General features: G+C 48.2%; 1 protein-coding gene across 5 annotated transcripts; it reads right to left on the reverse strand.

Moving 5' to 3' along the window:
• Positions 1-61: 61 nt before the first annotated feature.
• On the reverse strand, positions 62-22673 carry tbc1d14 (TBC1 domain family, member 14). Of its 5 annotated transcripts, XM_047049138.1 has the most exons (15): positions 22173-22673; positions 21695-21862; positions 18914-19715; positions 12941-13064; positions 7115-7242; positions 6397-6479; positions 5675-5792; positions 5346-5452; positions 5162-5242; positions 4584-4678; positions 4316-4387; positions 4099-4227; positions 3672-3781; positions 2928-3186; positions 62-1985 (listed from the first exon to the last, which is right to left on the reverse strand). In XM_047049138.1, exons 2-15 carry the CDS (start codon positions 21744-21746, stop codon positions 1929-1931), a joined length of 2217 nt encoding a protein of 738 aa, XP_046905094.1. In that variant the 5' UTR covers positions 21747-21862; positions 22173-22673; the 3' UTR covers positions 62-1928. The 5 variants fall into 5 exon arrangements, with proteins under 5 accessions (XP_046905094.1, XP_046905095.1, XP_046905098.1 ...); XM_047049139.1 differs by lacking the exons at positions 18914-19715; positions 21695-21862; positions 22173-22673 and adding an exon at positions 16684-16831; XM_047049142.1 differs by lacking the exons at positions 12941-13064; positions 18914-19715; positions 21695-21862; positions 22173-22673 and adding an exon at positions 11084-11165.
• Between the last annotated feature and the right edge of the window lie 57 nt (positions 22674-22730).

Raw genomic sequence — 22730 nt, forward strand, 5'->3', positions numbered from 1 at the left:
ACCACCACCACCACATACACACCCTTCTTTACGTAGCATTCATAGAATAACTCACAGTTAATCTTTTTTCTATCCTCCAAAATATCACTTTAATACATATACACAAAACACAGGCACACACATTAAAACTTAAGTCCTGAATTGGGCACACTTGAGAGTAGCAAGACACAACGAATAATAATGAGAATAATTGCCATGGTGATTCATCAAGGTGTGTGAATAGGGGTATAGCAGGGGCATTTAGGCTAAATGCTATAGTTAGGGCAGGGAAGTGTACTGATACGTGAACAGAAAGTCTACATTGTCGGATTGTCTTTGATGTCACTGGCCAACGCACACTGTGCATATGGCAGTGTAAAGCAGCCCAACATTTAAGAACATGACTAACCTTGTTTTCTAGGATGAGGGATACTAGGTACCAAAGTCAGGGTCAACTTTTCCACACGTTCTGATTCAGCTGCTGAGAGTTTTTGAGATGACATGACAGCTACATTTTAAACACACCACACCAGGTTTGAACCTCTTCTCGGCTCTCACCTCAAAACAAGGAAGCGTGTTGTCATTTCAAACAGAGGAAGTCATGGATGAGGTAAAAGGCTCAGATTCAGATAGTTAGCAAATGCCTTAAAGGATACAATACAGTACCGAAGCAGATTCATATTCACTCTGAACAGGTGTTTGTGTGAGGGTATAATACAATATATTCTACAATCAGTTATTTCCTCTTCGGAGTCTCCTATTGCACATTGACATCAGTAGCCAAACACATTTGGTTAAAAGGGAGAAAAATAAGACTTTAAGAGATACAGTGTTCTACAAATAAAAACAAAAAAAACGTAGCGGCCATTTTAGGAAACTGCTTAAATCAAAAACAAACGTGGGAAACAAGACAAATTTGCCAGAAAAATTGTACCAAAAACGGGAGTGAGGACAGTCAGCATGTGTCACAAACCAAACATAAAACACAGTAACCTACACAGTTCCAGTTAAAATACATCAGACATAAATATACTGTATATCGTCAACCCTATATTACAGGCAGCTTATGCCCCCTCTTTGAAGAGGGTTACACCTTTCTTTAAAAGTAACATTCCAGCGATTTTTAAGACATACATGTACTACTAGGTGTGTGTGTGTGTCGATAAGTGTCCACATTCTTCAGGTTACCTTGTCTCTTGAAAGTGTGTTTGCATCTTCATCTGCAGGAGTGACCCTTCCAAACCAGTCAGCCTCCTTTCAAGTCAGTGTCCTGTGCTCCCAAAGCCAGAGCCCTGGGTCCTTCCTTACTTCAGGGAATGAGACGGATACAATTAAAACAACCCTCAAGGCATGAAAAAAGAGTGACGTAAACAGAGAGAAAGCCACCGAGGAGGAGAAAGTCAGTGAGTGAGACAGACAGAGATAAAAAGCGATTACAGAGAGACGCTGGAACTTTCCGTTCAGGGGGCTCTGACACGGCAGGTTAGGGTACAGGCCACAGTACGTTGTCCAGCCCTCAACATGCTCCCCCACACCAGAGGGGTCGTTGTTTTCTTCAAGTAGCTGGGTACAGCATTTAAGTGGTGGGTAAATGTTGGATGTAAGGCCCTGTAGTCCATTCACCCCTGCCAGGCTCTTTGACTCCACCCTCCAGGGTACCTGCTCAGTCTGTGACCCCGCTCCCTGGATTGGGAGGTGGGGGAGCTGAGTGCCCCTGGGTCCTATAGCTGTCCAGTCATCAAGACTCAGGTCCAGATCCAGGAACAGATGGCCTGCTTGGCCCGAGGGAAGAGCAGTGTGTGTGTGTGTGTGTGGGGGGGGAGGGAGTCAGCCCCACAGTAAGCCCACCAGAGCCCTGTGTTTGGTGGGCAGAAGGGGGGGGGGGGGGAGTTGTTTTGGAGCCTCACACAGTCTCACAGGGGTGTGATTCTCGTCCAGGAACCTCAAACTCAGCGCTTCAGAACCGGACTGTTCCGCTCCTGCTCCTTCTGTAAGACCTGGAGAACCTGAGCAGAGGGAGAGACTTGGTCAGGGGAAGATTTCTAGATATTAACTATGTGGTCCACCATAAGAAAAGGATTTGATTTGGGGAGGGGGGGTTGGAGAAAAACGCTTTTTGGTCTTCAGCTAGTTTTCTACACAGGGTGACCAGTGGCTAAGACATTGTGAATGACAAGTCATGTTCCGCAATAAATGTGCACTAACGTATTTCTAAGTCGCAGACACGGTCAGTCATAGACAACGGTGTGTCAGCTGTAACAGTTGCTCCCGGCAAAGTCGTGGGAAGTTTGAGTGCACGGGCAGCGGCTCTATGACACGATGAGCAAGCACTTTCTTACCGCTGCTGGCATGTAGTAGCCTAACTTCCTCGAGAAAAACGTGCAGAAACGAGTGCCACACCAGGCTCTCTCAGTTTCTTGCACCAACTGCCAAAAGGTTCGCCGTCTCTACCTTCTTCTATCCACGCCCAGCGCCATTTATTTTGGAGTCATTTATCTATGGGTAGGAGTAGGACATCATCCCCAGGCTTCATGAATTTGCGCTCCACGCTTTCACCGACAACGCTAACGTGACGTATGGATCTCATTCACACAGTGTTGCCAAGACCCGCCCTGCTTTGCTTCTGATAGGCTTGTAACGTTAGTTATAGCTGCGTTCCTCTCATATGATTGGTAGGGAAAATCAATTGACTTGAAAATATTAAGCCGCATGCAAGTTCCGATTTTCTTTTCCTCATGGCCGCACGCCAGACATCCATCACGGTGCCGGAATACTTTAATCCCCGCACTACTGCACTGTGTCAACATGTTATCAGGTCATTATCTAAAACAGGTGTCAAAACAGGTGATGCTGCTCAAACCTTGCTTCATGCTCAAACCCTTTTTAAGGTCGGTTGGACGTTTGACTAACCCAACAAAACACAAAGACCCCCCCCCCCCCCCCCTCACCTGAGCCCATTTCCTGTTCTTGCTGGTCATGTGGACGGTGGCGATGTGAGCGAAGAGCTGGTGGGGGGAGATGGTGTCGGGCAGGCGGGTGAGGAACTGGGCCACGTGGATGAAGTCCATGCCCGTCAGCACGTCCTCGTACAGCCGCAGGACGCCCAGCGCCGTGCGGAACAGGAACTCGTCCCCGTCGCGGCAGAACACGTCCCACACCCGGCACGCCAGGTCCAGGGGGAACGACTTGCTGTACAGGGTGAAAATCCTGGAGGAGGGCCGGGTTCACACACACACACACGCACACACAAACACACACACACACACACGAAAGAGAACGTCAGGTTGGCCTTGTGAGGGCTACCTATGAAGTAAGGAAAAGATGAGAAAGGCAGAAGAACTACAAGCATGTTCCGGTTAGCTCACGCTAATCTAGAAAGTGCCGAGTCACTAAGCAGGGCCAGGCAGTAGAATAAGCAGGCAGTCTGTGGCCAGCCTTATCGCCATCACACAGGGTTCTGGCACACACAGTTAAGCATCCTCCTCTCAGCCCTGTGTCGTCCCACCCCCCTGCCCCCCCTCACTCCCACAGTCCTACACACAGCAACATTCATGCACACACAGGCCTACCCAGTGATCAGAGTTCAGACGTTTTAAAAAGGTCCCGCCCATGCGTCAGGTATGAACAGGGGGAGGCGTGTAGGTTCACTGGAGAAGGGAGGGTGAGGTGGGGGCGGAGGAGCACAGCCTTACCAGTCTATTAAGTAAATGTCGGGAGTCAAGTTATTCTTCTTGAAATGTGCAAAAAGCTTTGGTAGGTTTTCCTCAAAGAAAACTTCAAATGCTGCAAAGTAAGTCAACATCTAGAGATTGAGAGAGAGAGAGAATTAGATAAAGAAAGGAGACAGAAAGAAAGATTAAAATGACTGTATCAGATAAGAAGATGTCGTCAAGTTTACCGAGTTGTGCATGAGTCGTGTGGGTAAGAAGGTGTGTGTGTGTGTCTCTTAGATGTAAGTACATATCTGTATATGGAGCGTGTATGAGATGTCTGTGAGATTAGAAGTGCGTGCGTGTATGAAAGTGTGCATGAGATCAAAGACACGTGTGCACATGAGACGTGTCTGTGGGTCCTACAGAGGAGGAGCACAGCGTGCCGCACTGCTGCGCGTCCACTCACAAGGCTGTGGTCCACTCTGAAGAAGGCCATCTGACAGGGCTTGTTGAGCAGGTTGGCGAAAGCGATGAAGGCGTCGGCCGTGTCCATGTTGAGGATCAACACGGCCGCGATGAAGGACATGCCCTGCACCTGAACACACGCTCGCCGCGTTAGCCTGGCCGCGCCCCCGCGTCACATGCAACAGTGTGGACTACTGTGTGTGTGTGTGTGTACTTACATAGCCCACATCAGGCCTGTAGCAGGTGTATGCTCCCAGGATACTGTGCAACACGTCGTGGTATGGACCGCCCTGATGACACAGGCGCAAGGGAAGATTTGATTTGGGCTGCGCACCAACACACACGTAGCACACACGCATGCAACACCAACACACAACCAGACCCACCCATTATGCCAACCCACACATCAACCAAACCCAATCAAGAGTGGTCATGATTTCACTGATGTGAAAGGAGCTGTTGTGTGTTTGTGTGCGTCTTCCTCACCTGCTGGAAGATGCAGAGGTGGGGGAATGTTCTGGAGATATCCAGCTTGATGAGCTCCAGACTGGCCTCTCGGTCTGCTAGGGACAAGCCTGCATCTAGACACAGGTGAGGGAGGGAGGGAGAGAGGGAGAGAGGGAGGGAGGGAGGGAGGGAGAGAGGGAGAGAGGGAGGGAGGGAGAGAGGGAGGGAGGGAGGGAGGGAGGGAGGGAGGGAGGGAGGGAGAGAGGGAGGGAGGGAGGGAGGGAGGGAGGGAGGGAGGGAGGGAGAGAGGGAGGGAGAGAGGGAGGGAGAGAGGGAGGGAGGGAGAGAGAGAGGGAGGGAGAGAGGGAGGGAGAGAGGGAGGGAGGGAGGGAGGGAGAGAGGGAGGGAGGGAGGGAGAGAGGGAGAGAGGGAGGGAGGGAGGGAGGGAGGGAGGGAGAGAGGGAGAGAGGGAGTGGAGGTGGAGCAAAACACTTCCGTCAGACTCATTGGCATATCAACCAAGTCTGTCATTTTCTGTCTTGAAGGAGGTCTTCACCCTCATGGAGGGCAGAGTGACAGAGAGGAGAAAGGAAGGGTGCCAGAGTGTGTCAATCTACCTTCGCTCTCCGTCTCCGGGGCGACCGAGGGCATGGCCTTCCACTTCTCCTTGGCCCTGGCCAGGCAGATGTTGTACAGCTCTGTCGACATACAGCGCCACACACTGACACGTCACACACACACACACACACACGCCTGTGTTTCTATGTGTGTGCCTGGGTCTGTGTGTGTGTGCTCACTCACCGTGGGTGATGTTGAGCTCGTTGCCCACCGCCAGGCTCCAGACCTTCCCTCGGACGCTGGGAGGGACACCCTGCCACCAGAGCTCTCGCACCCTCCTGGAGGTACACCTGAGGAGGAGAGGAGGGGAGGAGAGGGGAGGGGAGGAGGGGAGGAGGGGAGGGGAGCAGAAAGGGGGAGGAGTGGAGGAACGGAGGAGAGCAATTTAAACACCTGGGGAAAAAAACTTTGTGCGGAACGATAACCTATGCTAGAAAAGGGTTAAATCGCTACATCAAAGAGGGTCAACCAATCGGCAGGTGAGGGGATGGCGGCCGGGCGCCTGCACTCACATGGTGCTCCAGTTGGGCAGGATCTCCTGGTTCCAGGTCTGGGCAGCGTTGCCGATGTTCTCCTCCAGCCTGCAGCGCTCCTCCAGCTGCTTCCTCCTCTTCTGGGCCTCCTTGAGCTCTGCCCAGGGGAGGGGGAGGGAGGACAGGGGAGGGATGACAGGGGAGGGGGAGGGAGGACAGGAGAGAGAGGGAGGGAAGACAGCAGAGGGAGGGAGGACAGGAGAGGGATGACAGGGGAGGGATGACAGGGGAGGGGGAGGGAGGACAGGAGAGGGAGGGAGGACAGGAGAGGGATGACAGGGGAGGGGGAGGGAGGACAGGAGAGGGAGGGAGGACAGGAGAGGGATGACAGGGGAGGGGGAGGGAGGACAGGAGAGGGAGGGAGGACAGGAGAGAGAGGGAGGGAAGACAGCAGAGGGAGGGAGGACAGGAGAGGGGGAGGGAGGGAGGGAGGGAGAGAGATAGAGAGAGAGAGAGAGAACGGAGGGGTTAGGGTAGGGGGGGGATAAAAACACAATGAAAGAAAGGGGTGACAGAAAGAAGGAATCATTGACAGAGGAAAAGAGAGGGTGGAGACCATGTCGGACAGTTACATGACATGAAGGGGCTTATGTGAAGGAAGCAGGTACAGCATGGGAGGTTTTGCGGGGCCTGCTGGGAGTGTCAGTGTGGACGTGTCAGTGTGGACGGCTCCCCCTGGTGGACAGAGGTGAGGGGCGCACCTCGCTTTTTGGCCTGCGCCACCATCTCCTCATACTGCTGTTTGTGCTTCAGGGCCTCTTCTGCTGGCTTTGCTGGGAGATTACTGCAACACACACACACACACACAGGGAAGAGGTAGTGTAAGACTTGCTGTTTTCTATTATTCATGGTGGCTGGGCTTGTGGTGTTGACAGACTGAAACAAGGTAGAAGGAAGAAAGGATGGAGGAAGGACGGAGCTGTGTTTCTTCCACGGTGCCAGTGCCCTGTTGCTCTGCCCTAACCACACACACACACACACACACACACACACACACACACACACACGCTCATACTGCCACACTGCCATGCCCTCACACAATATTCACTGTCTGTTTTGCGTTCACCCTTGGTGTTTATTCTGCTTCTAAGTTCCTCGGAGAAGCACACGTGATTTACAGAACTGGTTCTTCTCCTGAACTAGTAACAGTTGAACAGAGGGAGAGAGATGCAGAGAGAGTGTGTGTGTGGGTGTGGGGGGGGTGTGGGGTATTCAGGTTTTAGCGCCCCTTCTCTCCTGTGTCTCCTCCTACTCACTCACACCACAAATAAGAGCCTGCAGACAATAGACGCCGGCCTGAAATAACAGTGAATGACAGATACTGTACTTATACTGTCTGAGAGCCAGGGAGACAAAGAGGGAAAGAGAGCGTTTGTGCATACTGTATATATATCATTGTGTGTGTGTGTCTGTGCTTACGCGGGGCGGTCCTCCAGGATGAGGGCGGTGGTGGAGAGGGGCTCGAAGTCCAGGTTCTTCCTCACGCTCTGCTGCTTGGGAGAGGAGGGGCAGCCAGGTCCAGCTCGGCCACTCTTAGTTTCATATTCCTGAAGCGGGACCACACACACACACACACACACTTTTAAGAGTACACATACGCAACACACAGCAAGTATTGGGTGCTGAGAGGAGGGTCAGGTCATTGTCCCTCACACACGAGTTCTCTCTGTCTCTCTCTCACTCACACACACACTCACGCACCCACACCCACACAGACACTCTACCCATGCCTACGTCAGCACCCAGGATTACATAAAATCGTTCACTCACACAAATTAATGCACACACATATCATTCCCCTCTTATACGTCCTGCAGACAGACCCACGGGCCTGTGAGGAACGTGGCTGCCCCCCCAATCCTGAGGGGGGGGGGACTTGGCATCCAGCATCTAATGAGAGAGAGACAATGAGGGAGAGTGAGAGAGCGAGCGAGAGAGAGACAGAGGGAGAGACAGAGGGAGAGAGAGAGAGACAGAGAGAGAGAGGAGGAGGATCTTAATGGACTAGAGAGGGAGGAGGCGAGAACAAGTGCCAGGCTCCCCGCGCTCACTCTCCCTCTTATCACCACCCCAGACAAAGGAGGGCCACTGCACCGGAAAACAAGGAGGAGGGGGGGGGGGGAAGGGTAACGGAGGAATGGAAAATCCTGAGGCCTTCTCCAGTGAAGTGACTCAGACATAATCTGCAGCATACGGGACTGAAAGACACGGAGAGCGAGGGAGGGGGGGGGCCTTAAAGCGTGTAAATCGCCTCAGCAAACAGGGGAGGACAGGAGCGAATGATGTAGGGATATGAAGGATGTGCAGAGAGGAAAGACACGGTGGGAGGGACACATCCTTACTCAAGTCCACCCCCCCCCCCCCCCCCGTCTCCTCCTTTCATCTCCCCTCATCTCACAGATCAAGGGTGGAAGTGGGGCTACGTTTGGCGTTCTCCTTACAATGCAGATTCCCTGACTCTTCACTTCACACACACACACACACACACGCACAAGGGTCTGGCTAAGCTTTTCGACACCGCGGCCCTTTTGAGGAGTGCGTATTCTACACATGTACTCCAAACTGCAACAACAACGCAGGCGAGTTAAACCGAGGGCTTTTCAACTCCAGGTCTGGGGCCACCCGTCAGTTCCTAGATAGACAGATACTGACTCATGACCCGTGGGGAGGGGGGCACCGAGCCAGAGCCGAGGACGCTCTGCTGCAGACAGGAGGGGAACTAAGAACTGTTTGGGAAGGAGCATTGCCAGCTCCAGTGGCAAAGCCGCTGGGATAAGAGAGAGGGGAGAGGGGAAACTCTGCACCTCTCCAGCAGCATTGCAGGTGCTGCCGACAAGGTGAACGGCAACAAAGTACAGTAAAGATAGACAGAGAGAGACGACAAGAGTGTGTAAGAGTGTGCACATGCATTTGTGTGCATAAATAACAGCATACGTGTGTGTGTGTGTGTACACTGACTAATTAGGCCTATGTTTGATAAAGGCTACGCAACGTGGAGGAGATTGTTCTATAAGGCATTGTCTACTAAAAAGCATCGTCACATCCACTCTCACTGGCTCCAAACAGAGAGGATTAGGGTGTTACCTCCTGTAAGCACCATTGGGGTTTCAAAGAAAAACAAATCCCACAAAACAGATGGTGCCGGTCAATCCCCTCAACTGAACACTGCAAATCCCCTTCCCAGCATTCGCAATCGCATTGAACCAACACGGACCTGTCCCCCGTGTTAAAGTGGCAGTCTTGACTTGGTGAACCTGACGACGAGCGGGTTTCAGTGGCTAGGCTAGAAAATCGTGCAAGCCGATCAGATTTCCTGGTTTAGTGCCCCCCCCCCCCTCTCCCCTCCCATCTCCTCCCCCCTGGAGCACCAACGGTATCCCAGGGTTACCTGTCACCAGAGGAACCTGTGTTGTCACAAGGTGTCTCATTAAAGCTGGCTCTTTTTTTCCTGCTAGTGATGTAAGAGCTACGTGTGTCTCCCTCTCTCTGCCTGCCTGCTAAAGAGCCTATCAAAAATATATGAGCAACTATATACAGTAGCTGGTGGTATTAAAACGAACTTCCCCATCAATATAAAAGGTTGACATTGTAGTCAAGTCTACGCTACACAGGGTAGGCTAATGGAAAACAATTGACTGTTGCTACAGGCCATGCCAGGGTGTTTTGGAAATTGCATTTTTGGGTCAAAGAACTAAGTGCCTTTTCCCCCTTTCCTCTGGGAGCGGGGCAGTGAGAACACCGTGTGGGCTTGGCCAGAGTGTGTGCGTGTGTGTGTGTGTGTGTGTGTGTGTGTGTGTGCGTGTGTGTGTGACAGCAGGGGGCTCAAACGGCTAGTGGAAAGGAAACGCAGACCTTCCAGGGATTTGGCCATCACTCCTGTCCAATTTGAGACAACACACACACACACACAGCCTACCCTAAAGGCAGGGCCAGTCTGGACTGAGACTCACAGAGACACCAATACAAATGAGCAGCAGTCAACAGAGGAGAGAGGGCAAAACAACATTCACCATGAATGAACAAAACAGCAGTCTAGCCCAGACAAGGAAAAGGCTAGGTTAACAGATGATATGGTGTAACCACTTAGGGCTTCCCTTAACCAAGAACAGAGCGAGTCAGAAAGCGTGGAAGCCAAGAGGACTAGGGAGAACAGTTTGTGAGAGAAAACAGAGAGGAGGTTTGAGGAAACTCTGAAAAACAAGGAGAGTGGGGGAGAAAACCATGCCTGCTTTGACTTGGGATCGTTCCTGTTGTGGACACAGGTGGTCCTGGGTCGTGTCCGTCCTGTGTGCATGTCTGTTGCCCCTTCTCTGTCTCTCTGGAAACACTATCAGGACTCATCGTGGTGTTCCGTTGCTATTGGTCGTTCTGCTCGCCACTCATCATAATCCTACTGTCTCCCTCGTCCAATCAGAAGAACATCTGCCACATTCGAAACAAAAAAAACTCTGTTCTACCACTCCTTCGTTCAACTTGTTTAGTCTGTGACAAAATTGTTAAATATTTGCCTTCTTCATCTTCGGCTCATGTCTCATAACATTTTGTTATTATTTTGTCCCGGTTCATTTCCGGAAGAAAAAGTTGTGTAGGTGACAGCTGCACATAGCTATACATATTTCACGCAGGGAACATTGGTGCATACACACTAGCAAGTTGGGAAATGTTGCCTTCCGTTTGCACCCATCTCCCTTTCTCCTTAGTCATTGTATAAAAATGACCCTTCATTGTCTTTCAATCCCTTGTCCTTGTCGTACATTCACGCTGTTCTTCACCCCTCACCAATCTGGTAGATTTTATGTTACGTCAATATCTGTAGACTACACGACCGAGGGTGCATGACAGAGCCTTTAATGGAACGGCGGTGGAAAGAGAAAACCCCCGCTGGGCTTTCCGACGGAGGGCATGAAAGAAGGACGGACATCCATCTGACGACCCCTTTAACCTGCGCTGAGAGCGACTGAATATTTCAGGGCTTTTCACGCGTCGTGAAACATCCACAGAGGACAAGTGGATGAAACCTGATCAAATAGGAGTCTGCACAATAAACAGGGGTTACGAAAGACTATTGTGTCTTTTAATTGGCAGTGTCACGTTACAAATAAGACTTTGTTGCTAAGGAATGAAGATACATGCTGACTGGCTTATTTCTCATTTCTTATTGTAAATAGATGGAAAAACACACAACTTCCCACAATGGATGACAGCTAGGACCTTAATGAGGCTGATTTTGTGAACCTCGCTACATCACTCTCTCCATTTCGTAAGACGGAGAGAAAAAGTGAAAGAGAGAGAGAGACAGCGGAGCTCGGCCTCTCACCCTCGCGTCAAGACAAGCATGGAACCGTGAACGTCCAGAAGTGCACATGTACACGCGTGTGGCTCACTCACCATGAACGCTGCAGTTCCGTACAGACTCCCAGACCACCGGAGAGGAGAGGGGGAGGGGGGGAGGGGGGAGTGGTGGTGAAGGTTTTTCAAACTCCAAACACCGTCATGGCTGCTCCTGCTACAGCCCTCGCAGAGGACAACGAGGAAGAGGAGGAGGAGGGCAAGGGGACAGCTGGCCTGTCGCTGGGACACACCCCAGGTAGGTGGAGCTGATGCAGCAGCATGATACCGCTCTCTCTCCGTCTCTGTCTCTCCCTTCTCCTTCACTCGGTCGCCCTCCCAGCACGCATAATGACGCTACCCAGAGCAATCCTGCATCAGTACAAAGCACAGCGGATCAGGTCTCTCTCTCTCTCCCTCCCTCTCTCCCTGTAGTGTGCGTGTGTGTCAGCGAATCAGCACCGCCGAGCACTATTAGTCACCGGCGGGATGAGAGGAGGTCTGTGCTCTCAAGTACCCTGCCAGGCATGGTGATGGAGCCCAGATAAATGGATATGGAGTCAGCGGCTGAGCCGTTGCTCTCCATTGTAATCCACTCTGTCAGCGCTCGGAAAGCCTTGCCTTGGGTCTGCTGTGTGCAGCCTACTACCAACATTGTCTGTCGCTCTCTCTCTCACACACACACACACACACACACTCTCTTTCTCTCCAAAACTCTCTGGCTTTCACAGCCTGCTTGTAGTAAACATTCACTCATTAAAACTGATGATGTCGTAGTTGTCTTTATTCAACAGAGTTAATTCAGCCTCGGGGGAAAGGGGGGGGGGGGCTGTGTCTCTCAAGCTTGACTGGTACAGTAGGTACCGTTGGGAAATGGGGCCACCAAACATTCTGAACTTCCAGGAATGGTGCTACACTGGAACAGTTTAAACGGAATATGCAAACTACACAAGACACATTGTTTCCATGGAGACACTGGAATTCCATGTCGTGTACCGAATTGGACATTCGGCAGGTCGACAGTGACTTTGCCTGAGGTGACATTCAAACTTACAGCTACCCCTGTGTCTCCACAGAGAGTCTCCAGGGTTGGCTACAAGCTAAGCCACAGGTGCAACTTGCAAAAGTACAAGAATTTGGTCCCATCAATCTGGAAGGCTGTGATACCGGCTCCACGATGTGGGTTGAATCATTGCATGTGTGAGTAGGTGTGAGGAAGCTAACTATGCAGAGATTTATATCTAAATACATGACACTTTGCCGGCGTTAAGGCATTTTCATGCAGCCAAATAGTCTTTCTATTACACTTTGGGACGTTGACAGCATTCATTGAATGTATTATGCACCTACATACCAAAGTAAATTCCTTGTTGTGTAAACTACTTGGCGATTCAACAGAGCAGGGGATATGTATGGTTTGATGAACCAGGCCTTTAATGAACAATCACGGTTTCCTATCAGCGATCCATCACAAATGTCATACTGTATAAAAGAATCATGTGCTGTGTGTTAGCTTTATGTTGCAAACATCCTGAAGCCTTTGCAATGTACGTGGCATAGCTCTATAAATGAATGTGCTTGGTTGATAGATTGATGGCCTTTCTTCGAATTGTGGTTTTGGAAATTAAATGACAATTGCTGATGGCAGTAGTATGGCTTTGACGATAGTGCAAGGTTATCGAGTCTGGCCTCTAAGTGCCCTCCCTTGCTCTGTTTATTCTAATTAAACAGAATCTTTTATCTGTATCCTTCAAAGGAACTCTGCTTGCCTGTAACCACTAGTTTACACACAGGCATGTAGACTCTTTATCTAAAGCAGGAAATGTATATATTTATATATATATATATATTTATATATATATGGTAGACAGCCCCATCCACTTTCTTGCTCCAATTGCCTTGTATTGTTGATTTTACCTTCTGGATTTTTCCGGGGTCCTTGGTGGAAGTTTCCCGAAGAGGGACTTTCCCAAAAAGCTTCCAGCCTGGGTCCCTCTGGTCTACTGGCCGAGTGTCCTTCACCTTCTTGGCAAACAGACTCCTGTAAGGACAATGGAGAGAGAGAGAATAAAGAGAGAAAATGATGTCAAACAACCACAGTCAACAGCTGAGAACACACTGGCTGTATTCAGTCACCTGAGGCCAGGCAACCACAATAGCCTGAATGTGTGTGTGTGTGTGTGTGTGTCTGCACTGGTGTATAGGGAAATCAGCACATTTAGACACAAGTTCCCCCAACAACCCAGGTAGCAGTAATTAACAGTTCAGACTGAGGACCAGAACTACAGTATAACGACAAACAGCTAGGCCTCAGTCTAGACCTGCAACAGTTATCGACGACATATTTGTTACACATATGTTGTATTATATTACATAAAATACATATTATGTCTTGGTGTACTATTAGCTAAAAACACTTGGCACCTAGCAACATAAAAACATTTGCTCACAAGGCAACTAAACAGTTTGAAGCCATATGTTTAGCAGTTAGCATTGTTCACAGCTAACTGCTAAGAGCTAATGCTAATACTGTGCTGGCCTGTTTCAATGAGGGTCTGTCCCCCGCACTGTATCTTTCCTGCATCGACATCAGACGACAAGACAAGTGCGTGTTGACAAAGAGACAATGGGAAGCTCTAATTGGAAGCTGGCGAATAGAGCCCAGCTGTGAAAGGACATGAATACCCAGCGGCAAATGAAGGGGGTCAACTTATAATTGAACAGAAGTGTCATAAACGGACGGGGAGAATGTTTGGTGGACATGCCAGGTCGTTCCCAGCTGGTCCTCTGTGTGGGTGAACACGTGTCTCGGTGTGTGGCGCTTGGCCCGAGCGCTAAGAAATACGGTTGAGATGCGTTTACGTCGATAGACCAAATCAAATCAAAATGTATTTGTATAGCCCTTTTTACACGCAAGCATGTCACAGAGGGCTTCACATACGCCCATAGAACTGCCCCTCAGCCAACCTAAACCCTCAAGGAAGACAAGGGAAAAACTCCCAGAAAAACTCAATAGAGGAGAAAACATGGAAGAAACCTTGGGAGGAGCAATACAGCGAGGGATCCCCTCCTCCAGAGACGGTTGGTGAAAGAGACACTGTAATCGAGTAAAAACTGCGGAACCTCTATCACCATCAGTGGGGAGTCACAGGGTACAAAGCAGCGGGGAAGCTTCTTGGCCAGTCGATTAGCTTTAACAGGCCTAATGACATTGCTAATCAATGAAAAAGGAGTTAGTGTTCCATTTGTCGAATCGAGTCTTTTTAAATGAGACGCACGCAGGCTGACCATTTGTCAAGACCCAATAACTGATGTTGGCTCTCCAGCCTGGTAGTGGGGAGAGAACAGCTAATGAACAGAGGCTGTGGGCGTGTATTTGTTTGTGTTGAGACACATCTCTGTCTGTCAGACGCATAATGATACAGACCCAGGGGGCCTGTGTTTGTGTGGTCAACTGCTTTGACCCCTGACCCCTTAACCCCTGAGGAAGCCGTCTGTGAGTGACCTCCTGACCCTGGTGAGAGACTCCTGTTGTCAGGTCACTGCACAACACAAGGGGTTGAGCTAACACACACACACACCACATGAGCACCAGATCAATAGACAACTAGACTAAATAATCTGAATTTTGAGGGTGGAAATCAATGAGGAATAATTTATTTTATTTTATATATACAGTATTACATGTACATTGCTGGTTTTAAACCCGCAAATTCACAAACCTTCTTGGTGAGTGCTCAAACTGGCCCACAGAGAGCTTTAAGGTAGAGAGCGCCTAAGACTAATTCATGAGTCTTCACCAAGGACTTCTACACATTCTTCAGTTGTCTCCTGTTGTGATGGATGACGGGTCCTCTCTTTTGGTGTCACTGCAAAGCTACATCAAGCGGTGTCTTCTGTTCTGTACTGGCTGGATTTGCCAGAGGCAGCGATGACATGGCTGATTTTAAAATTCAAAACTCAAACGTTAGATGCCAACTGAAGGATTTAAATTCTTTACAACCTTCCTCTATTGGAAATGAGGAAAGGAAGCGAGAGGCCCCCTGCGTGCTAGCCCCTTGGTCACAGAAACCTCCATGTTTCAAACATTCACAGGTTTTCCATTTTGCTACAGGGACACGCAACTATTGCCATGCTGGAAAGCAGCAAATGAAGAAACGGATTTGTCAGTGAATTTGTCAACAAGGTGCCAAGCTGTTGTGATGAAAAGTTTGAGGCGACAACAGCGGGAAGGAGCTACACCTTATTTGATAAGCCAATTAGGCATAAAGTGTTATGTCACATGGTGTTACGTGCAAAGTTGCACTGAAAGACACCAAGGTGCCTGAGGAGAAATCTTTTGAACTCTTACGTCACCAAAAGTTTATTCTGTCACTAAACCCAGCAAGTTAACCAGTAGGAAACACACCTCTAGTAATGTTCTCCAGTGTTGTGGTGAGTGATTACCAGGCTTTTAGTGGGAGGTAGCCCGCAGGGCAAACAAAGAGAGCACGCCTGCTAGTTCTCAAGCACAAGGTCAATAAAAAAAAATGCAATTAAAATCTGTGCACTGTGTGCTAATCTTGTCAGCCTTTCAGAACCAGAATTTATGGCTTCGTGGTTTGTAATTAAAAATGAAACCCTTTACCTCTTCTTGTCTGATCGTATACGCCATACAAGGTTAGAATATACCCCCCACATGGGTTCAAACATACTCCTTATACAGCACACAGTTAAGCTATAAACAGAGATGCAAGGCTGTCCATTACTCCAAACACACTAGCCAGCTGAAGGGTATGCACTAGCAGTGGTAGGCTGGATGAGTGTGTTCATGTCAGGTTTCCTTCTATTCATAAAACTTTGCATATGCTATGACAACAAAACTGCTGTGGCCAAAACAATGAACAATCGATACAATGATGAGAATAGCTGTGTGGGTCTTGTTGATTCAGAAGCAGCAAGTTTGGCAAAGTTGCTTCTTAAAAGCTAGGCTGAAATCCTGATTGGATTAGCCCTTTTCATATCAAAGTGATTAAGAATCAAGCGGTAGGCCTTATAAATGAAAAACAAACAAGATGGTGACAGCCTTTGCAGGTGCTGTTAAACGATAGTAACCCCACGGGCCGGAGTCGTACCGTTTCAAATAGGAGGAAGCCAGCTGATTACTGCTGACTGCAACCACCTTCACAGAGGTGGACTTGGACAAACCAGCCTCTCAAATACAAAGGTTGAATCTCTGGGGGAAACAACTGTGGTAAACAATCTGTACATCCTGAACCATCACCATGGAAACTTGGATATAGTTTAACTAAGGGGTTTAACAGGATTTCTACCCTCAAACAACTAGTGACAGCTGACTAAATTACATATAAAAAATGTTCCAGCTGAAAAAAAATACCAGGAATATCTTGTCCAGCACGAGTAAAACACTTAAGAATAGATTACAGTCATAAAGCAGTTTACAGGCCAGCAGAGAACAAAGTTCTCCTCTCCTGGCCTCCCCAGGCCGTGTTCTAGAACACCAGCAGGAACACTGGAATCACCAAGCCCTTTAGATTCGCAGGGCATCTATACCATTCTATGGTTTAGCCCAGCAGAAAGTATTTAGTTGCATAGACCTGCACTGATAAGAGCCGTCCACAATGTGACAGACACAGGCGTGCCTGTGACACAGTACAAACCTGTCCATAAACAGCACAAGCGAGGGGGCAGCCATCCTGTCCGCACAAAAACTCTTCAGGACGACAAAACAAAACAAAGAACTCGATCCTGTTAAGGAATCTCAAGTGTTTCTCAAGAGAATGGGATAGAGAGAGACACAGACGGCTGCCACGGTGAAGGAAACGTGTCCTGTGACAGAAGCTCCTGAACCGAGCTCCACACGCCTCCAAGTGAAGGAGTCCAGCTGAGTTACAGAGAGGGAGGGGGAAAGGGAGAGAGAGAGAGAGAGAGAGAGAGCATGTGTGAACATAAACTGAGAGAAAGCATGAGGCGGGGGAAAGAGAACGTGTTACTTCCAGAGAGAGCGAGGCATACCAAGAGACGCTATGATAAGTTAAGAGGCTGGAGAGGGAGGTGCTTTCAAGAGGCTCACAAATGAGTAAGAGCCTTGAACAAACCTCGGGCAAACTTCACGCTTCTTATTCTCGGTCCTGAAACAGCAAGATAGTGTCAGGTCACCAACTCATGGCAACAGGGAATTGGTTTTATCCCGGTGCTTGTTCAAACAAGAGGCTAACAGGGTGGTACATCTGTCTTTACACAGAACGCAGGTGGCTTTGATTTGACAAAAACAAGACTGACTAAGGCGACAAGATTGCCAGAGGGAGAAGTTCAGGGTAAGTGGGGGCGGATGTATGGAAGGAAGTGAAAACTATAGAATTGCAATGAAACTTCTCCTCATAACAGAGACTACATTATACTTGAAGGACATTTCACTGAACTTGACAAAACAAACGAATACAATCTTTATATTCTCCAGTACTCCAATCAAATTTTGCCAGAACAATACCCCCATTGCAAACAATGACTTACTGTATTTAGTTTATAAGCAACATGACAGCGAAGGCACAAACTGACTGGGTTACCGTCAAGTACAGTACAGCAAGCAACCAACAGGTACAGAGAGAGACCATTCTAATTGAACGAACCAGTGGGAACCGAATGGGGTTGACTTAAGTATTTCAGTCTCTCCCTCTCTGTCCTTCCCATTCCCTGAACATAACTTATCACAGGATGTTGTGTGGCACGAGGACGGGACTGAACCACTGGAAGGTTCTGGACTGTTTCCCCTTGGTGTTCCCAGCTTCAGCAGGGCTTATACAGCTCCATGGACGGATGGACTATAAACACCACCCATGCAAACGCACCCAAACACATGGGCATGAGCGTGCACACAAACACAACTACTGACATTCCTGAGCAAGGTTGTGCAACTTTTATGTAGAGCATTACACGGTGGGTTGTCTTTCTTAACTTGATAATTGCCTGAGAACTAAAAATATGATGATACTGGTTTGCACAACACAATCTCTTATTATACCATAAGCAAGTCCTACAAGTCCAAACTAGATGAGTCCCTGTGCAATTTTATTTCGTTGACATTCATTTCTCCACCATTTCCTCACTAGTATCATAGATGTTAGAAATAGCAGAACCAGTTGGCATTTAGTTTGCAAGACATTGTGTCATCATGGATGTTTGAGTGAGTTAAAGCAGGGAACCAGAATGACATAGACAAAGAAAAGAAGGATGGGTTAACTTTGAGTAAAGGTTAAATATGACCAGAACTGCGAGTGTGAGATAGCATGTTTTTCAAGTCAACATGTAAGTTCCCTTGAGATGTATGGGGTGTGTATAGGCGTGGGTACATTGGTTAAACAGGTTTCCCAGTGATATGGGTGCCATCGAAAACAAAAGGCACAGGTATTTCAAATTGGATGTTCAGTTTTAAAACGCTTAAGCGCCAGGCCAACATCGCCTCCATTCTTATGTTGGACAATGAGATAGGAGAAACGTCTCTGCATGTCACACATTTCTGCGTGTTGTATTTCCGATTTGCTGTAGCACTATCTCAATGTTTATGAAGACACACAAAGCATAGTTAATCCAGTTAAGCAAAAACATTTTCAATGAAGATCTTCATAAAATATTTCTCTCACTTTAGGGCTATCCCTAATCCACATCTGAGAAACTGGGCCTATATGCAGTGCCTGGAAGGTGCTTTGGATACAGGCATCTGCTGAATAAATCAAATGCTATACTTTATATATATATATATTGTTTGAAGGAGGTTTTCAATGTGATCTTAAGCGATGCCGTCTTTTGTGTTGCTTTCCATGGACAAAGTAGCCATGGAACGAAGAACTGAACGGGCTGTACCAAAAAGGCTGGTTAGATGCGGCCAGTTACCTGTTGAAGAAGCTCGCCAGCGGCCCCAGCCGTTTGGGCCGTCTTTCGTCTTCGACCCCTGACCCCTGCGGCCTGCGCCTCGGGCTCCACAGGTCCCCGAAGTCACTCGGCGATGGTGACAGCGTCACGTCGGAGAAGTGGGCCGCGGCGCCCTCGTCCGTCTCCAGCGTGACGATGGCGCTGGAGTCGGAGGTCACCATGAAGTCCAGGATGTCTTCGTTGGAGACGGACAGCGTGGCGGACAGCTCGGTGCTCAGGCTCGACATGCTGCACATGGAGATGTCGTCGCTGCGGTTCAGGGTCCCTGAAACGCCCCCGGCGCCCCCCGTCCTCAGGGTCATCCCAGTCCTGGGGGAGGGACTAAAGAGGCGGACCGAATCATAGCTGCTGCGGGGGAACGTTGAGGACTTCCTGAGGCTGTTGTCGCCAGACGGGTCCAGAGGTAGGGTGGCAGGGCTCTGGTCGAGACTGGAGACCAGGGTGAGGCTTCCGTCTCCTGGGCGCGGAAGGGCGTGAATGTGCTCCGGGTGATTGATCTCCAAGGTGGGGATGCCAGAGTCCTGGGAGGCCAGGCTGTGGCGGTCCTGATCCTGGTCCTGGTGAAGGTAGCTGGGCTGGGGGCTGCTGTTGCAGGATCCGGGGCTGGAGGATAAGGGCTTGGAGCTGGGCAAGGTGTATTGGGGCAGTCGGGGGGGTAGGTTATGCTCGCAATTGTGGTGTTGGAGGTCAGGGCCTGGTGGCATAGCTGTGGAGGCCTGGTCTTTGACCATGCCATTCTTCATAATGGCTTGTCCAGAAACCCCTGGAAATGGATACAAATATTAGACGATATAGGACACACAAACTAAATAAGCTCTTAAGGACATTCTGCACCAAACAAAAAAAGCATGGCTACATACATACAAAACTATAGGAATAGCTAAATGTAGTCTAATTGCAAAAGTTTTTCTTTTGAAACTAAACATTACCTTTGAAAGATTAATCGATTCTAATGAGAGTTTCCATCCACACTGTAACTATGCATGCTCTCTCTCAGCATGACACGGCAACCACCCGGCAACCACCAAACAGAGTGACACGGATTAAGGTCAGGTTGCCCTATTTGCGAATGCAGTCAGATCCATCCAACCTCAAAGAATGTGGCACCCTGAAACTTAAGCTTCCCTCCTCCTGCATCCGCGTCTTCTCTCCCCCCTCCACTCCTCCTGCAACATTCCCTCCATCTCCTCTTCCTCCTCCTGCTAAACAATCCCCTTTCGAGCGAGGCAGGCAGACACAGGACGACAATAAATAGAGATAAAAGCGAGAAGGGAGGAGAACACGGAGGGAGGCGAAAGAAGATATCCGACGGTAACCAGGCTGAAACTGGATCTGACGTTGTAATGTGAACGGGGCCTTCTGCAAGGCCTGTTACCAGAAAATAGGACTGTACAGACCAGGCTCTGTCGGCTAGGCTCTATGTTGACTTACTGTGAACGGTTTGGACAAGAAATTGGAGTAATGGTGAAAACAAAGCAGAGTAGAGGAGAAAGTATTAAAATCTCTTAAACGTGTACAGTATTGACACCCAAACGTTGTGGGGTTTCTTTTATTGGTCTATATAAAGTGCTTTGCCGCACATATTGCACTCAGCCCCTCTGAGTGCATGTTCTTCTCTCACAATGCATGGGTATTCCCTGTGCATGAAAGTGCAGTGGGGCTATGTTCCAGTGTATGAGAGCACAGACTAATCCTGCTTCCTGACTGCACCACCTGCTGCTGAAAGCTGGATCTGAAGGCCAAAATGAACAACTCTCTTTGAACTTTCCTTTCTTGCCCGAGGAGCTGAAGTGAGGTTCACAGAGTATGTAAACACGTGACGGCAGATTAAAATGCCACTGGCGCAACCTTCGGTTTTACCCCCACCATGCTCAACAAGGAAAAATGATGCAAAAATAAGGATCATACAAAAAAGTATCCTAAAGTGCAATTCTCATGATATGTGTCCAGACCTTGACACACTTTCAAAGTTTAAAATATATACTAAAGAAGTAGAGATTTTTCCTTGAGCCCACAAACCAATACCGTAGATTTAGTCTCTGATCATAGGTGGTCATGTGAGTCTGCAGCTGGACTTCGCCCCATGACAGTCCATGGTAACAAGGGGTGCAGGAGGCGGGGCACAGGTTGTTGCTGTGCAAACTGAGGCACGTGTCTCCCTATGAATATAAACCTCCAATGTCCCTCTGAAAATAATTAGCATCTGTTGCTGTGGTGACACTGCTATTCACTGATCACAAGCCGGCACCGAAAGTGATTTTATAGACCCTGTAGCTGTTATCTTTAACCAACATTTCAACCACACAGTTAATGACAGAAGATAGTCAGTTATTTTAATTTTTATCTCCCTTCACATTGCTATATAGAACAAAACTGCTAAAGTAATCCTCTATTAACAGATAACAAACTGATCAAACACATCTAAAATGTTACTATTCCAAATATTGTTTTTCCATTTCATACTTGAAGCACCCTTGACATAACCCACCCTTATGATGACAATAGAGACAAGAAAATCCTGTTCTTTCATCCCAGACACACATAGCGTGTCCAACCACAATTTTGTATTAGGTTAAACAAAGGATGAAGGGACCATTTATCTTCAATATTTGTGACATGGCCCTACACTGCCTTTTAGGAAGTGACATTGCTGCTACAAATCTTTGTCATACATTTTCGAATTCACTTTTTTGTTGTTAAATTTTATTTTATTTTGAAAAAGAAAAAAAAATCGTCACATACCACTTTCGCTTCCTGCTGCCCGGTCTTTGGTCCCTTCGGTTGTATGTGCCATGTCGGTGCTACAGGTGGGCCGCTTACGCGGCAGGTGTCCAGTAGCGGTACATGAAGATGCGCTGCTGCAACCCACCCTCACCTCCGAACTCAACGCAGCACATAGTATGAAATTAGCTTGAAGGTACAAAGACAAAACATCTCATTCGCCGGTGGCAACTCGAAAACTAACAAAGTGGGTGTGACAATTGCTTGCGTGAAAGTACAGCATTGTCATGAAAACTTGACGCCTGAGTTACAGGCAATCGCTTGCTTGCTGACGTCTCAAATAATTCCTGTTTTCTGGTACCTTTATTGTCGTAGCAAAATTCCATGTGCGAGACGCTTTTGATCAAATGTCATAACACAACACTAAGAAAGCACGTTCTTCATGTTCATATAAAATTACAGGCATTTCACAAGTTTGACAGTCCGAACAATAACATACCTGTCTTAGTGTATCCGCCGCCATTTTAAAACAAAGTTACCGACAAGATTGCAATGTAATCGAGCCAAGAAAGACTACATCATCGATTGGAGATTGGCACTTCTTAAACCCCGAAGGCATTAATAATCGTCTTGTTTCATACCGTGCCCTGTCTACCTTGATGTTAAAAAGCGTAGGTAGTTTTGTGTCTTTAATGCGATGGTTAACTTGGCTTACAATCAATTAATGAAAACATTCTATGGAGATAAAGTTTGACAACTCATGTTTTAATTAACAAACAGCAGCAGTTATTAATGCCAATTACTTTAAGACTACATTTAACCTAACTAAATTTTTAGGCCTGTAGCTGCAGGAAAAACACTGAGCGAATATTGTATGAGGTAGGCTACTGCACTAAATTGTTATTGGCCTAACAATGTTGTGAAGTAATTATAAGGCCAATAGCTCACTATACTATGACCCTGCCCTCTATGACTTTCTGCTTGAGACATTGACATTGCCCCATGTAGATCAGTTAATCTCAAGATCCTAAAAAGGGAATATAATTTCAAAACAGTA

Source organism: Hypomesus transpacificus, chromosome 25, assembly GCF_021917145.1.
Source record: "Hypomesus transpacificus isolate Combined female chromosome 25, fHypTra1, whole genome shotgun sequence".
Lineage (NCBI taxonomy): Eukaryota > Metazoa > Chordata > Actinopteri > Osmeriformes > Osmeridae > Hypomesus > Hypomesus transpacificus.